General features: G+C 39.2%; 1 protein-coding gene across 1 annotated transcript in view; it reads right to left on the reverse strand.

The window, feature by feature from the left end:
• Positions 1 to 616: 616 nt before the first annotated feature.
• Positions 617 to 23,568, reverse strand: part of slc2a15a (solute carrier family 2 member 15a) — a 79,175-nt gene continuing 56,223 nt past the window's right edge. Inside the window, exons 7-11 of the mRNA XM_073482369.1 lie at positions 12,992 to 13,102; positions 9,453 to 9,554; positions 9,230 to 9,305; positions 3,736 to 3,863; positions 617 to 966 (exon numbers count right to left, since the gene is read on the reverse strand). Of these exons, the coding sequence (XP_073338470.1) occupies positions 712 to 966; positions 3,736 to 3,863; positions 9,230 to 9,305; positions 9,453 to 9,554; positions 12,992 to 13,102 (672 nt within the window). The 3' untranslated portion in view covers positions 617 to 711. The remainder of the gene's footprint in view (positions 967 to 3,735; positions 3,864 to 9,229; positions 9,306 to 9,452; positions 9,555 to 12,991; positions 13,103 to 23,568) is intronic.

Consider the following 23,568-nt stretch of genomic DNA (forward strand, 5'->3'; position numbering starts at 1 on the left):
GTTGGGACATTCCACAGGTTCACACACAAGCTCACCACTTTGCCAAACACATGATTGTATAAAGGACATTACAACATAGGCACAGGAACACTTGTTTGCACGGGAAGCTTGCTTTGATATGAGTAGATAAAGGCATGACCTGGTTTCCTACAACTTTGGTCCTTTTTTTTTTGCAGTTTGTCCTTCATTACTAACAATCATGATAACACTATACTCTCCAAAGTTATTGCTGAGATCTGGGAATATGTTGACTATGATAAAATTAAGTTGCACCGACAAATAAAACTGACAGTTTTTTGTGATTTCTAAACCACTTTATTTGGATGTCAAACTCAAACTGAGAGCACCTTAAATGTTAAATGTTGTTAAATGTTAATAATCCCTCTTTGAACAGGAAAACTGTGCGTGTTTAACTATGGTAGGGGAAACAGGAAGTGTGTCAGTAATCTATTTAGATTTTGACTCCAAACAAGTTTAACCAACCATTTGTATAGGTTTGTTTCCAACCTGTCTGATGGTCTGACTGTCACTGGTCTCAGATCTCAGCTATCACCTTGGTGAATACAACGTTATTAGAATTGATAAGAATGGCCAAACCCATTAAAAAAGACCCAACTTTAAATTAACTGGAATGTTCCTTTAATGGCTCAAACAGAGGAGCAGAGGAAGTAATTAATGGATTTCTAGTCCCAGTCAAAAGCTGAAGCTCAGTTAAGGTACAGAAGAAGAGCTGTCAAACTCCAGTGAAGTATGTTCAACACCACCATAGCCATTCATCTTCTTCAGCTTCAGCTGGTCCCCATGTGTCAGGCCCTGGGTCTCCAAGACTGCCTCCTTCTTAGAAAACATCCAGCTGATCTCCATGAAAGTCTTATTTTTAGTCTCTGGGATTATGAAATGGACATAGGTGGCCACGGACAGGCAAACGGTGGCAAACACCAAGTAGCAGTAAGACCCCGCTGACATCTGATGGTTGGATGTGGCAGATGGATGGAGTGTCATTGGAAGAATGAGAGGGGATAGAAAAAAATAGATTGAGACTGAGGGTCTGAGAATTCGATAACACCATGTTTGCTTTCTAGAACTCACATTACACTGCAAATTGTCATGACACAAGTGATCTACGAATTGTCAACCAAAGAGGAACTTTTGAAAAAAAAACAAAACAAAGGGGAATCAAAACAGTGATCAAAGCTGAAAGAAAAGGGTTAAGAATGTATGCTGTCACAGATTAATAGACAAACACATGATCAGAGATGATCAACATCCAGGTTGTAATCATGACTGGGAAACTTTTCTGAAAGCTCAATTTATCCAACTTCATGATACAGAAAGGCCTGAAAAAAGTACACAACACACATCACCTCGGCCTGAAAAAAGTACACAACACACATCACCTCGGCCTAAAAAAGTACACAACACGTATCACCTCAGCCAAGCACCATTGTTCAAGTTCAGTTAACACCAATTGAATAGATACAGTATAGTGCTATATTACCAGTGCACCGTATTTTAACCCTCACTTGACCCTATTGGGTTGTCCTGTGATGTGAGCATCTAGTATGATGTAAAGATGACATTTTTACCTTGTAAGTAAGCATGCTCTGATTGATCAGCCAATTGTCTGAACTGGACTGTATTTATTTCACTTACAAACCTGACAGTACAGGAAACTTTCCAGAGGAAACAGAATTAAACCAGGATTTATCTGGAGGACAACTGATTTACTCCAAACATTTTCACTGTATTAACCTGGACTGTGTATGTGGCTGTTTGGATGTGTTGAATAACACACAACATTCATTAACTAGATCCTAAATCCTGTCAGCGAGTCACGGGAATTGAATAATCAATGAAGTTAAGCTGCTATACCTTGTGTGTAAATGGGCACACTGTCTCTTTTAACTGTTTTTAATATCTCCATTTCTAAAATGCTCCCTGAGGAGAGAGGAGAGAGGAGACTTGCTGAAGGAGCTATGAGCAAGAATGCACAGGTGCATACTTTGCAGTAGTTTTCTTGGAACCTGTGACAAACAAGTGAAATGTACAAACTGCGGTGGGAGAAGGAATGTATTCCTTTGAATTCATTAGTTGTATTAGTTATTTAAGACCATATGCGAAGTCAAACTTTCTACCCTTCACTGTTTGTACAGTTCCTTTTAGCAACATTTTTTTAAAAGACATTTAACCTTGATATTACTGATATCATATAATGCCATGTTATGAATTTAATTAAAAGTAAATATATAAATTGTAAATTTATCAACACTGTTATCATCTGAAAGAGATCATAAAATACAGCCATAACAAAACAATGGACAGATGATGCAGCTGTGCGTTAGAAGCACGGACTCCTCTCTCCTCGTGTCTCTTCCTTGCCTCCTCTGCTTGCATCTTATGTGGGAAGGGACTAAGACACAAGGAGAGGAGGTGAGGAAAAGAGTCTAGGATGTACAAACTGAGAAATGAGAAGAATAAAACCTCTTTGTGCCTTACTTTGCGCACAGATTATGTGTCCTTTAACTAGAAAAGGGAGCTTGGTACCACTGTAAAAGTACTTGCGCCATGCACTCTAGTTAATGTACTATAGATTGTTTAAAAGTCCAATTTGTAAGATAGTTGATTGTTAAGTCTCATTCCCAACTTGTTAAATTCTGTCACTTTGGGTTGGTCGGTTGGGCCGCCAACAAATCCAAAGATGCAGTATTTGACGAGTTCGGAATGAGCCTCAATAATCAACTATCTTACAAATTGGACCTTCACATAGGGCCCCATTTAAGGACCTCTCCACACAGCACTGGAGCTCATGGTTTGACCATGTGGGGGACAGGAAGACAGTCCTGTGGGTTCACTTGTACCATTTTTCAAAGTGAGGGAAGAAACATAACATGTCACAAGTTCTGCTTTGAGTTCCACTGTTCTGTTTGCTTTAGGGAAGTTCCTGATATTAACTTTGCTGATCAGGACTGGACGCCACACCATGAGAACAATTAAGAGAGACACATCCAAGACAACCAATACAAAAGAGAAAGAGGGGCACCTTGTGGCCTAAGGGGTTAAGATGTATTCCATATAACTGTAATGTCCTTGGTTGGATCTGTGTTGCATGTCTATGTCTCAATAAAAAGAAAGGGAATAAGGAAAACACACCACTTGTGAGATGATGGCTTGCAGGAAGACATAAAAAGTAGAAAGTGACACAGTCATAACGGATGACATTATTTATCCTGCAATGCAGGTAGTCTCTGATTTTACACTAGGTGCAAATAGGGCAAACACACTTACTGGAACTTTTCAACCTTTCTGATGTCTCCTAGTTTTGTAACATGTCAGAATCAGATTTTGAGCTGATACTTCTTGCAGCACACTTTCTATTGCAGTTTTGTGACTGCAAAAACAACAAAGAGTGAAACTTTGGAAGCAACAAGAATGAGACTGTTACTGTAAGATCTGTCACAGGCATAAAAAAATGAGACAGAGGTTTTAAACTGCCCGTTTGAAATATCATTCGATCTTTCAAGCTGCTCTATGATGATTGAGTTAAAGAGAACATTACAGTCACTTTTGGGAGCTTTCTAAAACTGAGAACAAGAATGTGGATTGGAATCAAACCAAGTCAGTGATCAGATTTATCAGTTCTGATTACATTGAGTTTTGATTGCGAGCCTGAGTATCACTGGTATTAACATTTAGACAGAGAAATAACAGCACAAGGTAAAACAGAGTAGCTTTCACCTGTAAGAAGGGGAAGACAAAGCCCACAGTGAAGTTGGACAGCCAGTTGAGTGATCCTCCTACAATGTAGGCTGCTGGACGGTGGGACTGTTTAAACAGCTCTGCTGTGATCAGGAAAGGAACCCCAGCTGGAAAAAGATTATAGCAAAAGATATTAAAAATCAATATAAATCACACACTTTCAGTTAATTTAAAGGGCCCTGCTAGCAATTTGGTAATGCACTTCTACTTGGTTGGGCTGTTTGTGAGAGACATAGAACAGCAAAATCTGTTCAGCAGAGCTTAGATATCCTGACCTTTAGTAACTTGTACGGATGAAATGTCAAGAACTCCTGATCCAGAATTTGCCATAATTCAACTTTATAGCTTTCAAACTCAGCACATCCATCCATTTTAAATGCAGACTTTCTGTAGTCTACAATCACAAAATGGGATAAACCTGACATCATGATGAAAACATCATGTACAAATTATTACAAACATCAGTTGCAACTTTAAGCAATTGCTTAATAAATGGTTTACAATGCATTTCATTGTTTGTTAACAGTCAAACAACTATTGACCAAAGTTTAATTAACTTTAATTTTAACCATTTATTAATGATGGTGATTATATAGTGTTACTACAAGGTTTTTCTTTTATTGGATTACCTGACTGTTTTAAGATGCAGAGTAGTATTCATGGTGAGTTAACTGATGTTAATGTGTAAAACCAGTGAAGTGCCCCATTAATTATCTTAAGCCCTTTTCACACAGAGATTCTGCATTGTTGCCGCGCCTTTGTTTGTTCATACTGAACCAAGCAATGCTGGCATAATGCTGCTTCAGTGTGTCATTTCATACAGAATGCCTGCGTTGTGGAACCAAAAGAGGAGTGATTCATAATGCTGAGATCTGTGTTGTTTTCTTTTAAACGTGTTTTCCCTGGTTTCCACCTGTAAATCTAAACGACCGTTTATAATCATATGGATGCTGTTATTCTGTGTTGTGATTGAGATCCTGACCCACCATACATTGTGGAAAGAGACAAAGTTAAGTTTTTTTGCTCTAAATTACATCACATAATCGGCATCAGTAAATAGCGGACTCTGTCTGGCTCTCACTTGCGAGGAGGGATGCTGTTTTCTGGGGGAAAGTTCACTGAAGTCTCAGTCGGGAGAGCTGACTGTCGCAGTTATTTTTTTTTTCTATGCAACTTGCCAGAGACAGTAACTACAACAACACAATAGTGGAAGGCAATAAAGACGTGGTGAGTTAAAGTTTTTTGCTCTAAATCGCTCCACACAATCACTGCCATTCAACAGCGGGAGCCGCCTGGCACATCAGAAATGTGATGAAGAGTCGGTAGAACAGACAGGATGACAGCCACTTTTCCACATATAAATGCAGTATTTAAGTTCCTCATACTGTATACTGTAAGATGCTGAAAACACGACCAGCTACCACATTACTGATGTTTGGTCTTGCAATGTTGCTTTGTGGGTTGAAGTGTGGGACATTTCTCTTTTATTTGATGAGTGAAGGAGCTGTTTAGTTGTCAGATGTGAACACCATCAGACTGTCACATTCCTGTCCCATTCTGCTGGCATTTCCATTCACACAGATGCTGTCTCGCCTCAGTTGTGGCTCCATTACAACCTCCACTGGAAGATCAGAGGTGGAATGAAACTGTCCCCCCTTCCACCTCAGTAACTTTCACAGAGACGGCGAGGCAGAATATCAGCGCCAGATTCCCACCTTGAAAAGGCAGTGTGAAGGGGGCCTTAAATAAATGGTTTCCGCTGTTACATTACATAGAATTTTGATATTAACTAGAGAAGGCAAGTTTTGATAAACTTTTGGTTGTGAAAAGCTGAAGCTAAATACACATTGCTGGTTTTAAAACTTTGAATAATGCCCAAATTTTGAAACGGTGCCTTTGAAAAATTCGCTTCTGAAAAGTATGAAGAGTCATAATAATCCTTATATCTGTATTTCTGTAAAATTTGATGCCTCTTCATTCTGATCTTTTCTGTTTTACTGCTAATTATACTGTGTGGCCTGCCCTCTTCAAGGTCACCACAGTGGAGAGGAGGTCATGTGGCTCGGGCACCACTTGGTGATGCCTCGGCCTGCTCAGTCATCCACACACTTTACATATGTTATCATTTGTATCAGATATTCTGTCAATGCAATTTGTAAACTGTGATTTTGTTGTTCTGTTCTGTACATGTGACAATTATTGTATGTCTGTCTGTCCTGGGAGAGGGATCCCTCCTCTGTGGCTCTTCCTGTGGTTTCTTCCATCTTCTTTTTTTCCCCTGTTAAAAGCTTTTTTTTCTCTCAATATGGCAAGTTTTTCCGCAGTCAAATCAAGGGTCTGAGGACAGACGATGTCGTTCACTGTACAGATTGTAAAGCCCACTGAGGCAATGTGATTGTGATTTTGGGCTATATAAATTAAATTGATTTTGATTTGATAATATTGGGGTGAGAATGAAAGCTTCAAAATATGCTTTAAGCTGTGAGCCAAACTGCACTACTGGTTTAAAATTGTGTCGAGAAGCACAAGAAATAATATTTTTCAAAATATACTGTGCGTGTGTGTGTGTGCAGTGTTGATTATACAGCAGCTGTTGTCAAATTTTCTATTATATTGAGACCATCTCTCCACCCAGGTATGTCATATGTACGGGGAATGTCCCCACCTGACAGATGATGTGGATAATTATTTAAGACACACCAGGTGTATTGGCACACATAGACAAGTGTGCGTGATCACTGATTTTTTGATCTCTCTCTAATAAATTTAACTATTATCTGGTCATTCATTCTTCAAGCCAGAAGCTCCATTTAAATTTTAATGTTCCCCATCTTTGATACATTTTGAGATTTATTCAACTTTTCAGTCCCATTCGGAGTATTTGACTCATTCCCACTGTAACATCTCTTCATTCTCCATCAGCCGTTTCTCCACACAAATTCAAGCTGGCATTGCGGTTTGGCTCCCAGCTTGTAGTTTCTTTTGAATCCTTCATTCTCACCCTACTGTTATGACTCTTTATAATCGGCGGCGACTTCAATTACGTTAAAGCCACCAATTCAGTTTGGCTTTAGCTTTCAACAAACCTTAAAGTATTCAAAGACATTCACACATTATTGGCATTATTCAACGTTTTTACAGCCAGTAATGCACATTTGGCATTATCTTAAGTCATTCCAGGACTTATCAAAGGCAGATTGAACATCATATTGCCACATATGAGGCAATTTCCTCGATCCACATGATGGTAAAAGAAGGGTTTTTATTTTTTAGAGCTAAAGCAGCACATTTTGTTTTACAAATCTTATAAAAAGAACAAAAAAAGCAGATGAGTCTTCTATTAAGATACAGTGCATTCAGAAAGTATTCAGACCCCTTCACTTTTTTCACATTTTGTTATGTGCAGCCTTATGCTAAAAATCATTAAAATCGTTAAGTTATTTTTTTTCCTCATCAATCTACACTCAATACACCATAATGACAAAGCGCAAACAGAATTTTGGAAATGTTTGGAAATGTTTGCAAATGTATTAAAAAGGAAAAACTGAAATATCACATTGACAAAAGTATTCAGACCCTTTGCTATGACACTTGAAATTTAGCTCAGTTGCCTCCCGTTTCTCCTCTCTTGAGCATCTTTGAGATGTTTCTCCACCTTGAAATGAATCCACCTGTGGTAAATTCAATTAATTGGACATGATTTAGAAAGGCACACAACAAGAGCACAGTGACCTCCATTATTCTTGAATGGAAGAAGTTTGGAACAACCAGGACTCCTCCTAGAGCTGGCCGCCCCACCAAACTGAGCAATCAGGGGAGAAGGGCCTTGGTAAGAGAAGTGACCAAGAACCCGATGTTCACTCTGGCTGTGCTCCAGAGATCCTGTGTAGAGATGGGAGAAACTTCCAGAAGGACAACCATCCCTGCAACACTCTACCGATCTGGGCTTTACAGCAGAGTGGCCAGTGAAAGACACATGAAAGCCCACTTGGAGTTTGCAAAAAACCACCAAATGAAAATGACCAACCAACGGTCCCCATCCAATCAACCTGACAGAGCTGGAGAGGTGTGTAAAGCTTGTTGCATCATACCCAAGAAGACTCGCTGCCAAAGGTGCTTCAACTAAATACTGAGTAAAGGGTCTGAATACTTATGTCAATGTGATATTTCTATCTTTTCTTTTTATCTAAATCTAAAATTCTGTTTCTGCTTTGTCATTATGGTGTATTGAGCGTGGATTTATTAATTTCTACTTTCTGAATGCACTGTGTGTCTGGGCAAGCATGCAAGATTTTCCTTGTATGGAAAATACTGTTTGTGTTAATGATTTGATTATTCATGTTCATTTATCATCTTTCATACCATTAGGGCTTACATGTAGCTAATTAGTAATTCAGAGAGTCAGCCAATTGGGTGAAAGCCAGGCCAGCATGTGGACAGGATGGTCATATATCAAAGAATGCATATAAGAAATATTTTATTGTTGTTATTATTATAGTCTATCATAGACATGCGTTTGCCACAACTTGCATAACTGCACAAAGAAGAATAATGGCACATTTTTCACTCAATGTAAAATGCTGTGGAAAACAAAGCTAGCAAAAACAAAAGGAAGATCACTTAACTGTATGTGATTTATTTGGCTAGTAACAATTGTAAATATTTGAGTGACCATTAACAGATTTGACAAACTATTTGGTAATTAGAAGATTGATAGTTTGAGATGCTCTCAGAGTTTCAATGCCTTTTGCAAGTCTTTCTTCAAATTAGAGGCCCCTTAAAAAAGTTTAAGGTATAGCCTTTAGAGGGAGCCATTTAATAACAAAAAGCAACCTGAACCTATACAGACTAATCAAGTCAGTAGTACTGCATATCACAAGTGGTGGGACAAAGATCAGACAGAAAGTGCAAGATATTCTGTGGTACTTAGAAAATACTTATGTCACCCTTTCTCAGTTGCAAGTTACAAACACATATTTCCTCACTTTACTATTGTGGTATCTCTCCATTCAGATAGAGTCTCTAAATTTATAGGGACCCAGTACTGACATTTCTGCATCCAAAGCAATACATGGACGATAATTGGAATAACTGACATTTTAAAATCAGCTTTGTGGCAACTTTGGAACATGCAAAGACACACCAATGTACAAGGTTTATTTATCATTTATTTATCATTCTCAAATAACTCATAACTTTTTCCTTATTTTAGTTAACTAGAGTCAAGGGACATGTCTGAAAAAAAGATGTGCAGGGTACATAAAAAGTGATATAGATATTTATTGAAAACTACCTTTGAAGTAATTCAATTAAACTTGCAGTGAGTGGATTCTCACAGACATACAGTGTATCAAGTTTTAGAGAGCAGCAGGATGTTAGGTCTACATTATCATAAGGGGTGAATGAGAAGAGGTTTTTTTTTTATATAATTTGGCTGAACCTGTCCTTTAACATATGGTATAGAGTAACTTGCCTGGACCAATACAGAATCCAGCGATGATCCCGACCACACAGCAGACACTAATGTAGCGCATGAATAATAAGTGAGCCTGCGGGGAGAAGAAAACAGCATAATGCGAAGAAGTCAGTCACTCTGCTCTCTGTCTCTTTTACCTTACAACCACATCTCCCTGTACTGGAATGGTTTGGGTTACAATACTTTAGGGGGAGACACACAAACACACATACACACACACCTGTAAAATTAGGGCTAATGTGATTCCAGCACTGCAGATGCCCATCATCGCAAAACCCCCGATCATGAGAGGCCTCCTGCCCAGCTTCTCTATGGTGAAACACTACAAGAGGAGACACAGACCTTATGTCAGACACTGTTTAATGAATATTGAGGTTTATGTTCTATGTAAGAACATAAACCTCAGTGAGCTGTACTGTTGCTAAAGGAATAACTGGACATTTGTGAAGCACATGTATTTACCTTCTCTCTGAGAGTGAAATAAGACGAATGATTGATCTCTTGTCCTTTGAGTACAAAGCTAGAGTGGTTAGCCTCTAAAAGCTAGCCTGACTTTTTTTTTGCGATCATCACAGCAATATGCAAAATGCAAATCAAAAGGTTTATAAAAGGTCATTTTGATTAATTACTTCATATGTTCGGTTTCTATCTTTCTTATATCCTTTATTGTGAGGGCTTTTATGATATCAGCACCATCAATTCAATTCTTGATCACCTCTCCGACATGGCCACTCTAGTATCTTCCAGGACTTCTTCTGAAACCAAGCCTTGGTGGACTTTTAGGTATGGTTGGGATCATTGTCCTGTTGGAAGGTCCAATGATGCCCAAGCTTCAGCTTCCTCACAGACGGTATGACATTTTCTCCCAGGATTTCCTGATACTTGATTGAATCCATCTTGCCCTCCACATGCTGCAGGTTTCCAGTACCAGAGGAAGTGAAGCAGCCCCAGAGCATCACTGAGCCACCGCCATGCTTCACTGTAGGCAGGGTGTTCTTTTCAGCGTATGCTTCATTCTTCCTCCTCCAGACATACCGCTGATCCATAGGCCCGAAAAGTTCCAGTTTTGTTTCATCGCTCCACAGAACAGAATCCCAAAACCTCTTTGGCTTATTTATATAGTTCTGAGCAAATTGGAGCCGACTTTTCTTGTGCTTTTGGGTCAGTAGTGGTGTGCGTCTTGGAGTTCGGGCATGGAGCCCTTCAGCGTTTAGTATGCGCCTTACTGTGGAAACTGAAACCTCAGTGCCTGCTGCCACCAAGTCTTGCTGCAGATGTTTTGCAGTCAGTCGAGGGTTTCTGACCACCTGCCTCCTCAGGACTCTGGTGGCAGCTGTTGATAGCTTCCTCTTTCTGCCACGTCCAGGTAGTGTAGCCACTGTTCCTTTAACTTTAAACTTGCGAAGTATGCTTCCAACTGTATCTCTAGGAACATTCAGTGCCTTTGCTATCTTTTTGTATCCTTTTCCTTGTTTGTGCAAGGCAATGATCTCTTCTCTGAACGTTTTGGACAATTCTCTTGACTTAGCCATATCTCTAACATGCAATGAAACGTCACTGTCAACAGTCCAGGTATTTGAGGTGTTCCATCTCAAGCACACCTGATGCAACTAATGAAGCCCTTGATTGGTTGCATCAGGTGTGCTTGAGGCCACACCTGATTTGCAAATGTGTGCTCTTATGAGGAATTCTATTCAGGGGGTTGAATATTGTTGAGACTGCAGTAGTCATTGAAAGTAGGATTTAGTGTTGAATTTGGATAAAATCCTTGTAATATTAGTTTTATTTAACTATTCAAACTGATCTTGTGTAATTTGTTTATTGCAATTTTTAATTTTGCCAATAAACCTAAAATGCAATGGGGGTTGAATAATTTTGATTGCAACTGTGTGTAGGGGACCTAACACAGGAATATATAAATAAGCTAAATTCTTTCAGAAACATTTTGATGGTTTACTTGAAAGGCTCTTTGACTGAAACTGTCAGAACTATCTACTTGAACATGTGTTTCAGAACATGTAATCATTATGATATTATGAAACTCTTATCATTTGTTATTTTAAATGTGCTTCACTGTTATAAAGAAAGAAAGATAAGAACATATTTATTTATTATGTTACTTGTGACTCTGTTATTTGATTAATTCATCTTATAAGCGCTTAGTGCTGACATTGGTTCTTAGATATGTTGCACATATTGACGACAGAACGAATGAGATTCCAATTTGCATATAATTCAAATATTATTTCGTCAAATCAATCAAATTACTCCTCTTTAAATAGAGGCCAGTTCTCTTTCCACACAAAGGAATTAATTAGCAATCAGTCAAAGAGCTCCAAGGATCCTCTTTCTTCCAAAACACGCCCCTAGACTATAAAACTTTACAACACATGCTCTTACAGCCTCTTATGGTATCTTGTCCCTTCATCTTGGATTTTGCTCAGCACCCTTTTCGGGCTTTCCATGGTGAAGCCCTCCTGCTTGGCAATGTGGCCAACAGGCATTGTGGGTACTGGCTTTCTGTTTTTGCACTTTTACTGAGAGCTGAAGAAAGCTCCAGAATGAACTCTGAACTGAGAAGAAAGACTGCAAAGATTCCTAAAAGCCTCAAGCAAAGCCTGTAGTTTGCTATATGAATAATAGGAATAATAATAAATACATTTCAAATCCTCATTTTTTAGTTAACTTTTGACTTTTGAAGACTTTTCTTCTTATGTCAATGCATCTCAACTCTGCAGCCTTTCACTGAACTCAACAAGACTGGGGAACATATGCTGTGTCTCCTCCGTGGTCTCCGATTGGCCTTGTCTGAGCTTGGAATCATTATCCTGAAGATGTGAGACCAGCTGCTTCACTGACCCTACTGTACAACAGTTATCATCTGGCTGCACCGTGGCTCCGGAGGATCGACAAGTGTGCTCGCTATGCTCTGCACTTTCCGAGAAGTTTACCTCATCATCAGCCCATCCATCACCACAGCAGAGTAGGCAATAACCATCCTCACGCATTCTGTCTGAGAGTTGATGCAGTGCAATTGTATATATATACATATGCATGTATGTTTAGTTGTCCTTATTCATCATCCCTGTCCCCTTAGTAGTTGAATAAATATCTTGAATTAAGTCGTTGTATACGTTTTTTTCCTTTTTGACAGAGATGGAGGTTAATGTAATCAGAATTTACAACTTTCAGATATAAGACTGATTCATTTGAAATGATTAATTCTCCTCCTAATTAATTAATCAATTGATTAATTAATCAATGGAGCTGTTGCCCCTTTTGATCAGTGCTTAATAATATTTCATATATGTGGTGATTTAACTATGGGAGTGGAAATAAGGCTTAGTTCTATAATATCAGATATTCATAATGCACATCTGTGTGTTTTATGGATCTTTACTCATCAAGAAATTAATTCAGCATATTGCTCCCACTAAAGCTGTCATTTTGAGTTGTTTGTTTGTGTATGCAGTAAAAACAGATGAAGTGTATTCATTAGTGAGCGTTAGAAGTGTTAGTAGGTGTATCTTTTAATTTTGGACAGAGCCAAGAGATTTGTTTCCCTATGCTTCCAGACTTTAATCTAAGCAAAGCTAACCATGCCCTAAGAGCAGCTCTGTAACACACAGACATGAGATTGCTACAAATCATCTCATCTTATTTCAAATCACTCAATTCTAAATGATGTTTTAGACACAACTCCAACAAAAAATTACACCAGGTACAGTATAATTGCACCTTTCCACTTTGCAAGTTTACCCCAATGAGTCCAGCGATGATCTCTATGATTCCTGTTCCTGCTGTGGTATACTGGATCTCTGGTGCTGGGATACCAGCATTCTCAAAGATGTCATTGGTGTAGAACCAGATCTGTGGTGGAAAAATAAGCGCAGTTATCAGTGAGGTGAAATTCATTTTTACAGTCTTGCTTGCTTAACTCTTTGATGCACAAGCTCTGTATACCCCTTCCAATGGGCAACATGGGTCAAAAATGGCCTGCATTCATTACTCATTTAATTTAAAACATGGCTAAGTGCTACATCTTTTGAAATAAAAATATGTCATAATGTAATATTCCAAGTATTCATCTTGTTTTCGATTACCTCATATCATTTTTTAAATTTTTTATTTTCTTCTTGATGAACAAATGTAGTTTTTGTATTGCTATATCACGTTTACACGCAAGGGTAAAATATGAACTATGAACTAAGTGTGATTTTTTTTAAAAACCCACAAAAAATAATTGTGTTGAAATAATAATTGTATTGGACCAAACAATACTACATTTAATATTAAAAATATGTTTATTTGTCACCTCGTAACACATAACATTTGAGTTTTATTTGACCTAGCTAATGTTAGCTAGAATACAATATGCCAACAGCTAGCTTGCTAATATAGACACATTTCTTTTTCTCACTATGGATGTCAAGGTAAATGTATATATATATATATATATATATATATATATAATTAGAATAATTTAAGGTTCATTGAAAAGCTGATGCTAAATGTGCATTGCTAAAACCTTTAAATAATGCCAAGAATATGTGAAGAATGTGGAAAATTGTGTTGAAAATGCTGAATGCTGATAGTGGGGTGAGAGTGAAGGATTCAAAATGTGAGCCAAACTGCAATGCTGGTATGAATTTATGTCGAGAAGAAGCTGATGGAGTGTGAAGAGTTGTTACAGTGAAAATGAGTCAGATACTTTGAATGGGACTGAAAAGTAAATTAAATCTCAATGTATCAAAGATTGGGAACATTTAATATTTACATGGAGATCCTGACATTAATGAAAGAAAAAATAATAGTTGAATATGGTTAAAATGTTGGAAAATATACTATGTTACTGTGTGTGTGTGTCTGTGTGTTTGTGTGTGTGTAGGCATGTGTGCACACTTATGCATGCATGTTCAACAGTGTTGTGACTGTGTGTGTCAAACTGAACTCACCGGCAAATCTGTCTGAATATATGAATAATGCCAACAATATATGAAATGTGTCATATTTAGTTAAAAAAGCTAATGCCAAAATTAATTGGTTGCTTTAAAACATTTGAAGTATGAAGAGTGAGGAAGTTAATTAGTATTGAAGTTCTGAAGAAGAGGAAGCATCCTAACACTGGGGTGAGAATGAGGGATTCAAAATATACTATAAGCTGTGACCCAAACTGTAATGCTAGCTTGAATTGTATCAAGAAACAGCTGATGGAGTATGAAGAGATGTTACAGTGAGAATGAGTCAAATACACTGAATGGGACTCAAAAGAATAAATCTCATAATGCATCAAAGATTGGCAACATTTAAATATTTAAATGGTGTTTGCAGCTTGAAGAATGACCAAAAAGATAATAAGATAATAATAATAATAATAATAATATAATAAGATTTTATATATTATATAATAATAATAATAAGAAGAAGATAATAGCTAAATATAGTTAAAATGTTGGAAATATACTAAGTCTCTGTGTGTCTGTGTGGGTATGTGGGTGCACGCTTACGTGCACATTTTTGGTTGTGTGTGTATGTGTGTGGTCATGTGTGCAAGCTTACACATGCATATTTGACTACATCTGTGCGTGTGTGTGTCACTGTGTGTTTTAATATGCACTCATTGGCAAATCTGTCTCTGACTTGGCCCAATTGTTATCAGTTGCCATGGTGATGGTAACTGAGTTGGTAGTGGTAACAGACAGAGAGTTGATTTAATAGTGATTTTAGCTGAATCTCACCTCACATCATGCTCCTCCCTCAGACAATAACTGCTATCACTTAAATAATGATATGCTAGAAACTATAAGGTTCTACCAAGCACACTTTTTGTTTTTTGTGTGATTATTGTCAAAAATGTGGCTAGTGGAGCAGTTAAGAAAAGTGGATGTGTTTACCTGCCTCCAGATATTCTTCCTCTCAGTTAAATGCGACTTAGTGCAGCAGTTGGTCAGGGCTCCTATCAGTTAAAAGCCCACTGATTCAAAAGTATTGGGTGGATTGCTTCCAGAGGCACATTGTTGCAACCAGCACATTTTTTCCTACAAGCCGATATTTAAATTATGTAGGTGAAGTGAACCTTGTGGGAATGAGAACGAGTTGAAAACAAAGGTTTTGGACTTTTTTTCAAGGTCCTCTGCATTCTTTCAGTTTAGTCTTCCACTCTGGCTTCAACATTCTGCCCCATACATACCAATGTAAAAATCTGAAAATGGCTGAAAAATTATGAAGTTTTGAACTGTGACTGTGCAAAAAGTATGAATGTTATGAAAAAGTCAGTCTTTGTGAACGTTTCAAAGTTTGAATGTAGTTTCTATGTGAATGTATGAAGGAGTGAGAAGAGTTTGAAAATGAGTGTTTGAAGTGATTTCTAATTGACTTCCATTAAAACTAAGATACGACTAAGTTTCAAAGAAAGTTGAATATTTTGAAAAGGGATTTGAAAGATGAATCATACCTTAAATGTAGACAAATTGTTGAATGTTGAGTTTGAATGGAGTTTCTAGCTGTAAGCCTGAATAAGATCTGGGTGTCTGCAAATGGCTACGATTAGTGATTATTATCTTCTCCATTGTTGGTCATGTTCAATGTCCAGACATCAGTGACGCGAGCATCAATGCCACTAGGCTTTTGCGACACAGTGAATTCCTTTCATTCCTAGAATAAAAAATGGGGTCTAGTCAGGTTTTACTGTTTGACTTGTAAATTGGTGACAATCTGGGAACAAATTAGTTGCTGTTTAATAACAATCCTTTAATGACCCACACATATGTGTTTTGTTTTCAGGGTTGAAGACCAAGATTGCAGTTTGCTGCTACACTGGCTTGCCCCACCCTATACTTACAAACCATACGCCCCCACCAAAATAGAGCTCTATTTTAAGTTTAAATGAGTTTAATTTATTTCAATCAGGAGAGACTTGTATTTTTTGAGTGAACAGGAAGATTTGTGTGTACAAAAGAGAATGAGACAGTCTTTGGCTGTTAGACTCCATCGTGATGAAGTAATATTTGGGGAGGTGATGAAGCTGTTGGTAGAATAGGAAACCCCCAATGTAGCCTAGACACTGGTGGTGGTGGTGATGGAGGAAGTAAGATCCCGGAGATCTGATGACACAGGAGTTGATTGTGGTGAATATAACCTAGCCACTAGAAATGAAGAGTTGGGGTAGGATGGGGTGGAGGAGGCTCGCACAAATGCCTGAAATGACAGCTGACAGCAGAGCGGAGAGTGTTTTTAAGTTTGACAGCAGAGACATGATTGGCTGATGGTGTTCTGATGGTGACAGAATCTGGTTGGTCAAATGGAGAGGGAGAAAATGAAACGCCCATTGTCAGGTGAATAGTGGGAGCAGGGAGAGCGGTGAATGAAAAGATATTCTTTCTGATTGAACGTAAGCTGAGCTTCATTTAAAATCGGGAGAGACTCGTATTTTTTGAGTCAACCATGAAGATTTATTGCCATGTGTACAAAAGAGAATGAGAAAGTCTTTGGTTAGACTTTGGGGAGTTGATGAAGCTGTGCATAGAATAGGAAACCCCCAAAGAAAAGTGAAGAATAGAAAAGAATGGCAAGATTTTTGATGAATATCAATCCTTACCTTATTCTAAGTGCTGTATCGTAGGCAACTGGACTTGTTTCAGTTTCTTGAACACGTTTTAACTTCTCATCCGAGAGGCTTTTTCAGTTCTAACTAACTGGAGGGGAGTTGTGGGCTTTTACACTCTGTGTGGGAGTGTCCTTCGAGAGTTGTTAAGGACACATGTGAGCTCTGAGTTTCAGAATTGTTAGGGCCACTTGTAGGTCGCTGACTTAACCGGCCATCATGTGGGTTGCTAGAGCTAGGTGAGCTCAGGTGTGAATGGTTGTTAAGCTGTCTGGGGAGGGGACTCAGTACTGCATTGTAGGTGGGTGATAAGTAATATCGTAGACCACCTCCTCTGTGGTCGTTACAGTTTGACAAAGATGGATTCCTTTACTCCTCTTTCAAACCATCTGTCTTCTCTGGCCAAGATGTTTACATTGTTGTCCTCAAAGGAATGATGTTTCTCCTTCAGATGTAAGTGGACAGCAGAGTCTTGACCTGAGGAGTTGGCCCTCCTGTGTTGCGCCATTCGTTTATGGAGAGGTTGTTTTGTCTCCCCAGTGTACAGATCTGTGCAGTCCTGGCTACACTGAACAGCATTAACTACATTACTCTATTCATGCCTGGGTGCTTTGTCCTCGGGATGGACAAGTTTCTGCCTCAGCATGTTGGTAGGTTTGAAGTGAACGGGGATGTGATGTCCTGTTGTTATCTGGAGCGACATCTAGTGGTTACTCCATCATAATGTTTATTTGTACCATCAGTGCTTCAGTAGTTGATGAAGGGCATGGTGAAGTTATCTCATGTGATATTGTTTGGCCAGAAAATATGTTTGCCTGTAAGTATGGTTTGATACAGTTGTCTTGTCATTGAATACTAAAGTTACTGGTGATGAAAACCTTTGTTAATGAACCCAAGTTTGCTGAAATGTGTATTTTGATTGTATATGCTAACCGCTAGCATCGTAATGTAATTTCCCATTAAGTTAGCATTAAGATAGCGCATTTGTCGCTATATGTTTTAACTGGCAATGTAACAGTATTGCTCTTGAAAAACATTCGTAACTGAATGTAATACTGAGATGTATTCCTTTGTTTGTCTAGTTTTACAGTACTTCCTGAGTAAAGGTTTGGAAAGGACTTCAAGCTTCATTCATTCTCTTGGGAAACTATCTATCTGTTGAGCTAATGTATCAGGCTAGACCACGTCACACACACAGAAGCAGTGGCAGAATAGGGGATATGATGTTGATTGAAGATCCTCCTGAGTTTATCAGATGTTCCCGCGACATAGGGAATGATGATGTTGTTACGTTTTCTCATCTCCTCCTCTCTGTCTGCTCTGGATCTTTTAGAGGTTTTGACAAAGGTCCAGTTTGGGTAGCCACAGGTGCTGTGGTGCTCCCCTGATGTGCTTCTGTTCCTTCTCCTTCCCCTCTTTCTCTGTGGGCATGGTCTCAGCCCATTGGTTTAGGGTTCTGATGACCCCCAGCTTGTGCTCCAGTGGGTTATGAGAGTCGGAACAGCAAGTATTCTGTAGGCCTCTGTCTTCTTCAGTGTGTACTGCCCAGTCCAAGAAGGGCAGATTGTCTCCTCTGACATCTTGCCGTGTGAACTCGATGTTATTGTTCACAGCATTTATATGTTCTGTGAAGACTTCCACTTCCCTTGTTCTGATTTAGACCCAGGTATGCCACTATTGGGGACACCGGTTTCCCCAATAGTGGCCAACAGTGGCCAATAGTGGCCACACTTCAGTACACACTGAAGAAGACAAAAGCCTCAACATTGAAGTGTACAGAAAACCTACACGCAGAGATCAATACTTGCTGTTCGACTCTTATAACCAACTGGAGCACAAGCTGGGGGTCATCAGAACCCTAAACCATTGGGCTGAGACTGTGCCCACAAAGAAAGACGGGAAGGAGAAGGAACAGAAGCACATCAGGGGAGCACTTAAAACCTGTGGCTACCCAAACTGGACCTTTGTCAAAACCTCTAAAAGATCCAGAGCAGACAGAGAGGAGGAGACAAGAAAACTTAACAACATCGTCATTCCCTATGTCGCAGGAACATCTGAGAAACTCAGGAGGATCTTCAATCAACATCATATCCCATTTCACTTCAAACCTACCAACACGCTGAGGCAGAAACTCATCCATCCCAAGGACAAAACACCCAGGCATAAACAGAGTAATGTAGTATATACTGTTCAATGCCAACTCCTCAGGTCAGGACTCTGCTGTCCACTTACATCTGAAGGAGAAACATCATTCCTTTGAGGACAACAATGTAAACATCTTGGCCAGAGAAGACAGATGGTTTGAAAAGAGAAGTAAAAGAATCCATCTATGTCAAACAGGAACAACCGTCTTTGAACAGAGGAGGTGGCCTACGACATTACTTATCACCCACCTACAATGCTGTACTGAGTTTCCTCCCCAGACAGCTTAACTACCATTCACACCTGGGATGTGATATTAAGATGTGACGACCAAACATAAATTTACATTGATGATGTATAAGTCATGTAAATCCTGAATAAAGAATGGGATAAATGAATGAGGTCATGAAATCAAAAACTGAATGTTATGTTGTCTCACTAGGGGATTAGGGCTTCAGCGATCTTTAATTTGAGAGAACGACATTGATATTGGGGAGGATGTAGGAGCTGTAGGCAGAAGATGACCATTGTCCTAGTTTTTGCAAGGAGGCTGATGAAATAGCAGCATCTGTCTGAAACAAATCTTAACAACTTGCTTTTAATGATAATTAAGCCACGTGTTTCATAAAGGGGTATTGCCTGGGGGTGAGGAAAAACAGAAAGAGGGGGCCAGTGGTAGGTCTAATTACTAGGTAATTAATCATGGATTTGAAAGGGCAGAAAGTGGATCAGTACAAGCCACAACTAGGGAGCAAGCACCTCCTCACTTGGAATGTTTGAGATGTAGACTATAATGACTGGAATTAAAGCCAAGATCAGAAAATGCAATATCTCTGTTTGGATCGAATGACTGAGAAGGTGAATTCCCCGGCTCTAAGGAAGGCATAAAAGGCTAATCAGAATACAGCATCAAGTAGTGCATCAACATAGGGAGAGAAGATGCCTTCTCTGAGAAACGACAGCACCCTTTGCAATAAGCTGTCTGTTTTCGTGGATAGGGGGAGAAGCTTTGGAGATACCTTTTAACAGTAAATTTACTGCGGGGTTGGGAAACTAGCTAGGAAAGTGAGGATCATGACATGATGTTAAACTGAATCCCAGCAAGTAGCCGACGGATGTACTGTGGTTTAAAATGCTTAACATCCATACAAAAGTAAATAAATGCACAGACTCTGTTCATGGAAAAAGGTGTAAGTGGCATAGAAATTTAGACATAGAACATAGCAAAAGTGGAGAGAGAAGGGCTCAGGTAGAATGAGATCGAAAAATAATCTTTTCTTCCCCGACTATGGATTATTTGCTATGTATGTAACACTAAGGGAAGAAAGCCCCCTACTGGATCGAGGAACACAGAATCAGGGTGAGAGGACAGTTCTGCATTTACAATTAACATTTATTGGTGTAGAGGGATGATCTTTCAAAATGTTTTTGAACCACAATGGCTCTCTTGCTGTGGGTTCCGGGGTGGAAAGGTGTGCCGGGGGCAGTCTGACCAGGTGGGGCGTCTTTGCAGTGGCTGCCAATGTGGACAAAATGGCAGTTGTATGCGCAAAAGTTATCGTTGAAATTATTGTATATTGGCATGTTGATAGATGCACCTGGCGGCTTTGCTTGACAGAGGTAGGCTGGGACCGGGGCGGGAGAAGGAGTCGTGGCATTCACAGGCTGGAACAGTACTGTGGGGCAGAGAGAAGGGGTGTGGCCTGGATTCCCACAAGTTTTACAGGAAATCGTATGGTTCCAGCGATCATCACCAGCGGTTCGGTACGGACCAGTTTAGGCGGATGTTGGATTGGCTGATGTGGAGCATGGCTTTGCTGTAGAAGGCTTTATGGTACAGGTACAATATGTTTCTCCAGCAATTGAGGTTAAGGTCGCCAATGAGGGCCAAATAAGCTTCAAGTTCTTGCCTTCTGTCAGGGAAAACGGAGCAGATGACATTGCGGTAGATGCCAAAAGCAACAATAAAACTGGCTGTCCCTTCTTGTAATAGTACATTCTGGCCTCTAGTGTGCCACAGGTGAGAATGAAGAAGTCGAGCCGGTTGGAGGGAATGACTACCGCAGAGAAGTCAATAGCCTCAGTTAGTTATTTAGTAAACACAAAGATGCAGAAGCTCCAGAAAAACAACTTTTAACATCATCTTTAACACTAGTTTTCTGAAAAGAAACCACGTCCTATTGTTTGGCAAAGAAAGGAGGCGATGTAAAAAGAAGCTAGACAAGAGTACATTTTGCAGGGGCTTGCCAACACTGGAGACAGCCGTGGGCAAGTAAAAAGATGACCTTGCAAAGTTTCTTTTGATTGGTAAGTAACATCTAAGGTCGACTGTTTACTGAAACATATCTTTAGTTTAACTAATGACAACACAAACTGTAACAGCCTGATGTGACTGTTTTCTTGTTACTGTGGCGTTGCTAAAGCTGAGCTTAGTCAGCTATAATGTAAACATACTATATACACAAACGCCACAAGTGAAGATGGCTGTCCTTTTATGACCGTCTGTATTCTTGCTCTGCTGCCAGTTATTAGTTGCCTTTTCTAATAACAGATAACTGTAAATTGCGATCGTATGGACCCAGTAGTAGACAGACAATTATCATTCTATTTCTCATATTGTAACAACTTAGCTATACAGTTACGAGATGAGGCAAGATTTGAGGTTGGGAAAATTCGCATACATTTTTAAGGACATTGCACGGTTTATTTTGGTGTCTAACTGTAGCAATGACACTGTTAGATATTACAGTACAGTTAGTAAATCATGAAATTTTTGCTCCAGGAATGAACAAGGAGCAGCTCTGGCTGATACCCTCATAAAGAAACGACCAGGCCTGCAGAGCTGGAAGATCCTGCTGTATCAAGAATTGGACTGAGTGATAGTGACAAGTAAGTCTGAAATGGTTGAAGATCTCACTAATTTGTACCATGTAAATGTGTAAATGTGTACCATGTGTGTCGTGTAAAAACCATGTGGCTGTCTGATGAACACGTTTTTACTGTACTCCATGTTTCCATGTGACAATATAAAATCATTAGTTTTGAACACAAATATTCCTTACTTTCTTCCTGAAGGAGGGCAGATGGGACTGTGATGTATGTATTATGAGTACTTACATCATCTGATAATGAATAATACATAATGAATAAATCCTATCTGTAATATTAAAATGTATGATCCTACTATCATATCTTACATGTACAGAGGGCTTTACAAAAAGCATTCAAAACACTAGTGTTCACACTGAATATATCTTAGCCTGATCATATCACTGTTCACACATTATGATAAACACAGTCCTAACATGTTCTAATAAAAACATGTCTGAACTAAACTAATTGCCCTGTCACACTTTTGTCTCTATAGGACCAGAATTCAAGTCCAGCCACCCACAGTGATGTATTCTCATCTGCAGTTGGTCTCATCAACAAGGCCCCACCAGTGCAAATCTGTCTGTATATAGTCCCCTCCAAAACTATTGAAACAGCGAGGCCAATTCCTTTTTTTTGGCTGTTCACTGAAAACATGTTTACTGTACTCCATGTTTCCATGTGACAATATAAAATCATTAGTTTTGAACACAAATATTCCTTACTTTCTTCCTGAAAGAGGGCAGATGGGACTGTGATGTATGTATTATGAGTACTGACATCATCTGATAATGAATAATACATAATGAATAAATCCTATCTGTAATATCAAAATGTATCATCCTACTATCATATCTTACATGTACAGAGGGCTTTAAAAAAAGCATGTGTGAGCATTTGTTTTCTTGTTACTGTGGCGTTGCTAACGCTGAGCTTAGTCAGCTATAATGTAAACATACTATATAAACAAACGCCACAAGTGAAGATGGCTGTCCTTTTATGACCGTCTGTATCCTTGCTCTGCTGCCAGTTATTAGTTGCTGTTGTTAGATTAGAGTGAATAATACTTAATATTGAGTTGCAGATCCTTTGCTTGCAATAACTGCATCAAGCCTGCAACCCACTGACATCACCAAACCTTTGCATTCTTCTTTTGTGATGCTTTTCCAGGCTTTCACCACAGCCTCTTTCAGTTGTTGTTTCTTTTGGGGGGTTTCTCTCTTCAGTCTCCTCTTTAGCAGGTAAAATGCATGCTCAGTAGGGTTTAAGTCTGGAGATTGACTTGGCCAGTCGAAAACCTTCAACTTCTTTCCCCTGATGAACTCCTTGGTTGTTTTGGTAGTGTGTCCTGGGTCGTTGTCTTGCTGCATGGTGAAGGATCTCCCGATCAGTTTGGTTCTATCTCTCTTTAAATTGGCAGACAAAATGTTTCTGTAGAGTTCTGAGTTTATTTTGCTGCTGCCATCATGTGTTACATCATCAATGAAGATCAATAGCCCATCCCAGAAGAAGCCATGCAAGCCCAAGCCATGATATTACCTCCACCTTGTTTCACAGATGAGCTTGTGTGTTTGGGATCATGAGCAGATCCTTTCTTTCTCCACACATTAGCCTTTCCATCACTTTGGTAAAGGTTCATCTTTGTCTCATCAGTCCATAAAACTTTGTCCCAGAACTTATGAGCCTCGTCTCTGTACTTTTTGGCAAATTTCAATCTGGC

This window comes from Pagrus major, chromosome 15 (assembly GCF_040436345.1).
Source record: "Pagrus major chromosome 15, Pma_NU_1.0".
In the NCBI taxonomy this organism is placed as follows: domain Eukaryota; kingdom Metazoa; phylum Chordata; class Actinopteri; order Spariformes; family Sparidae; genus Pagrus; species Pagrus major.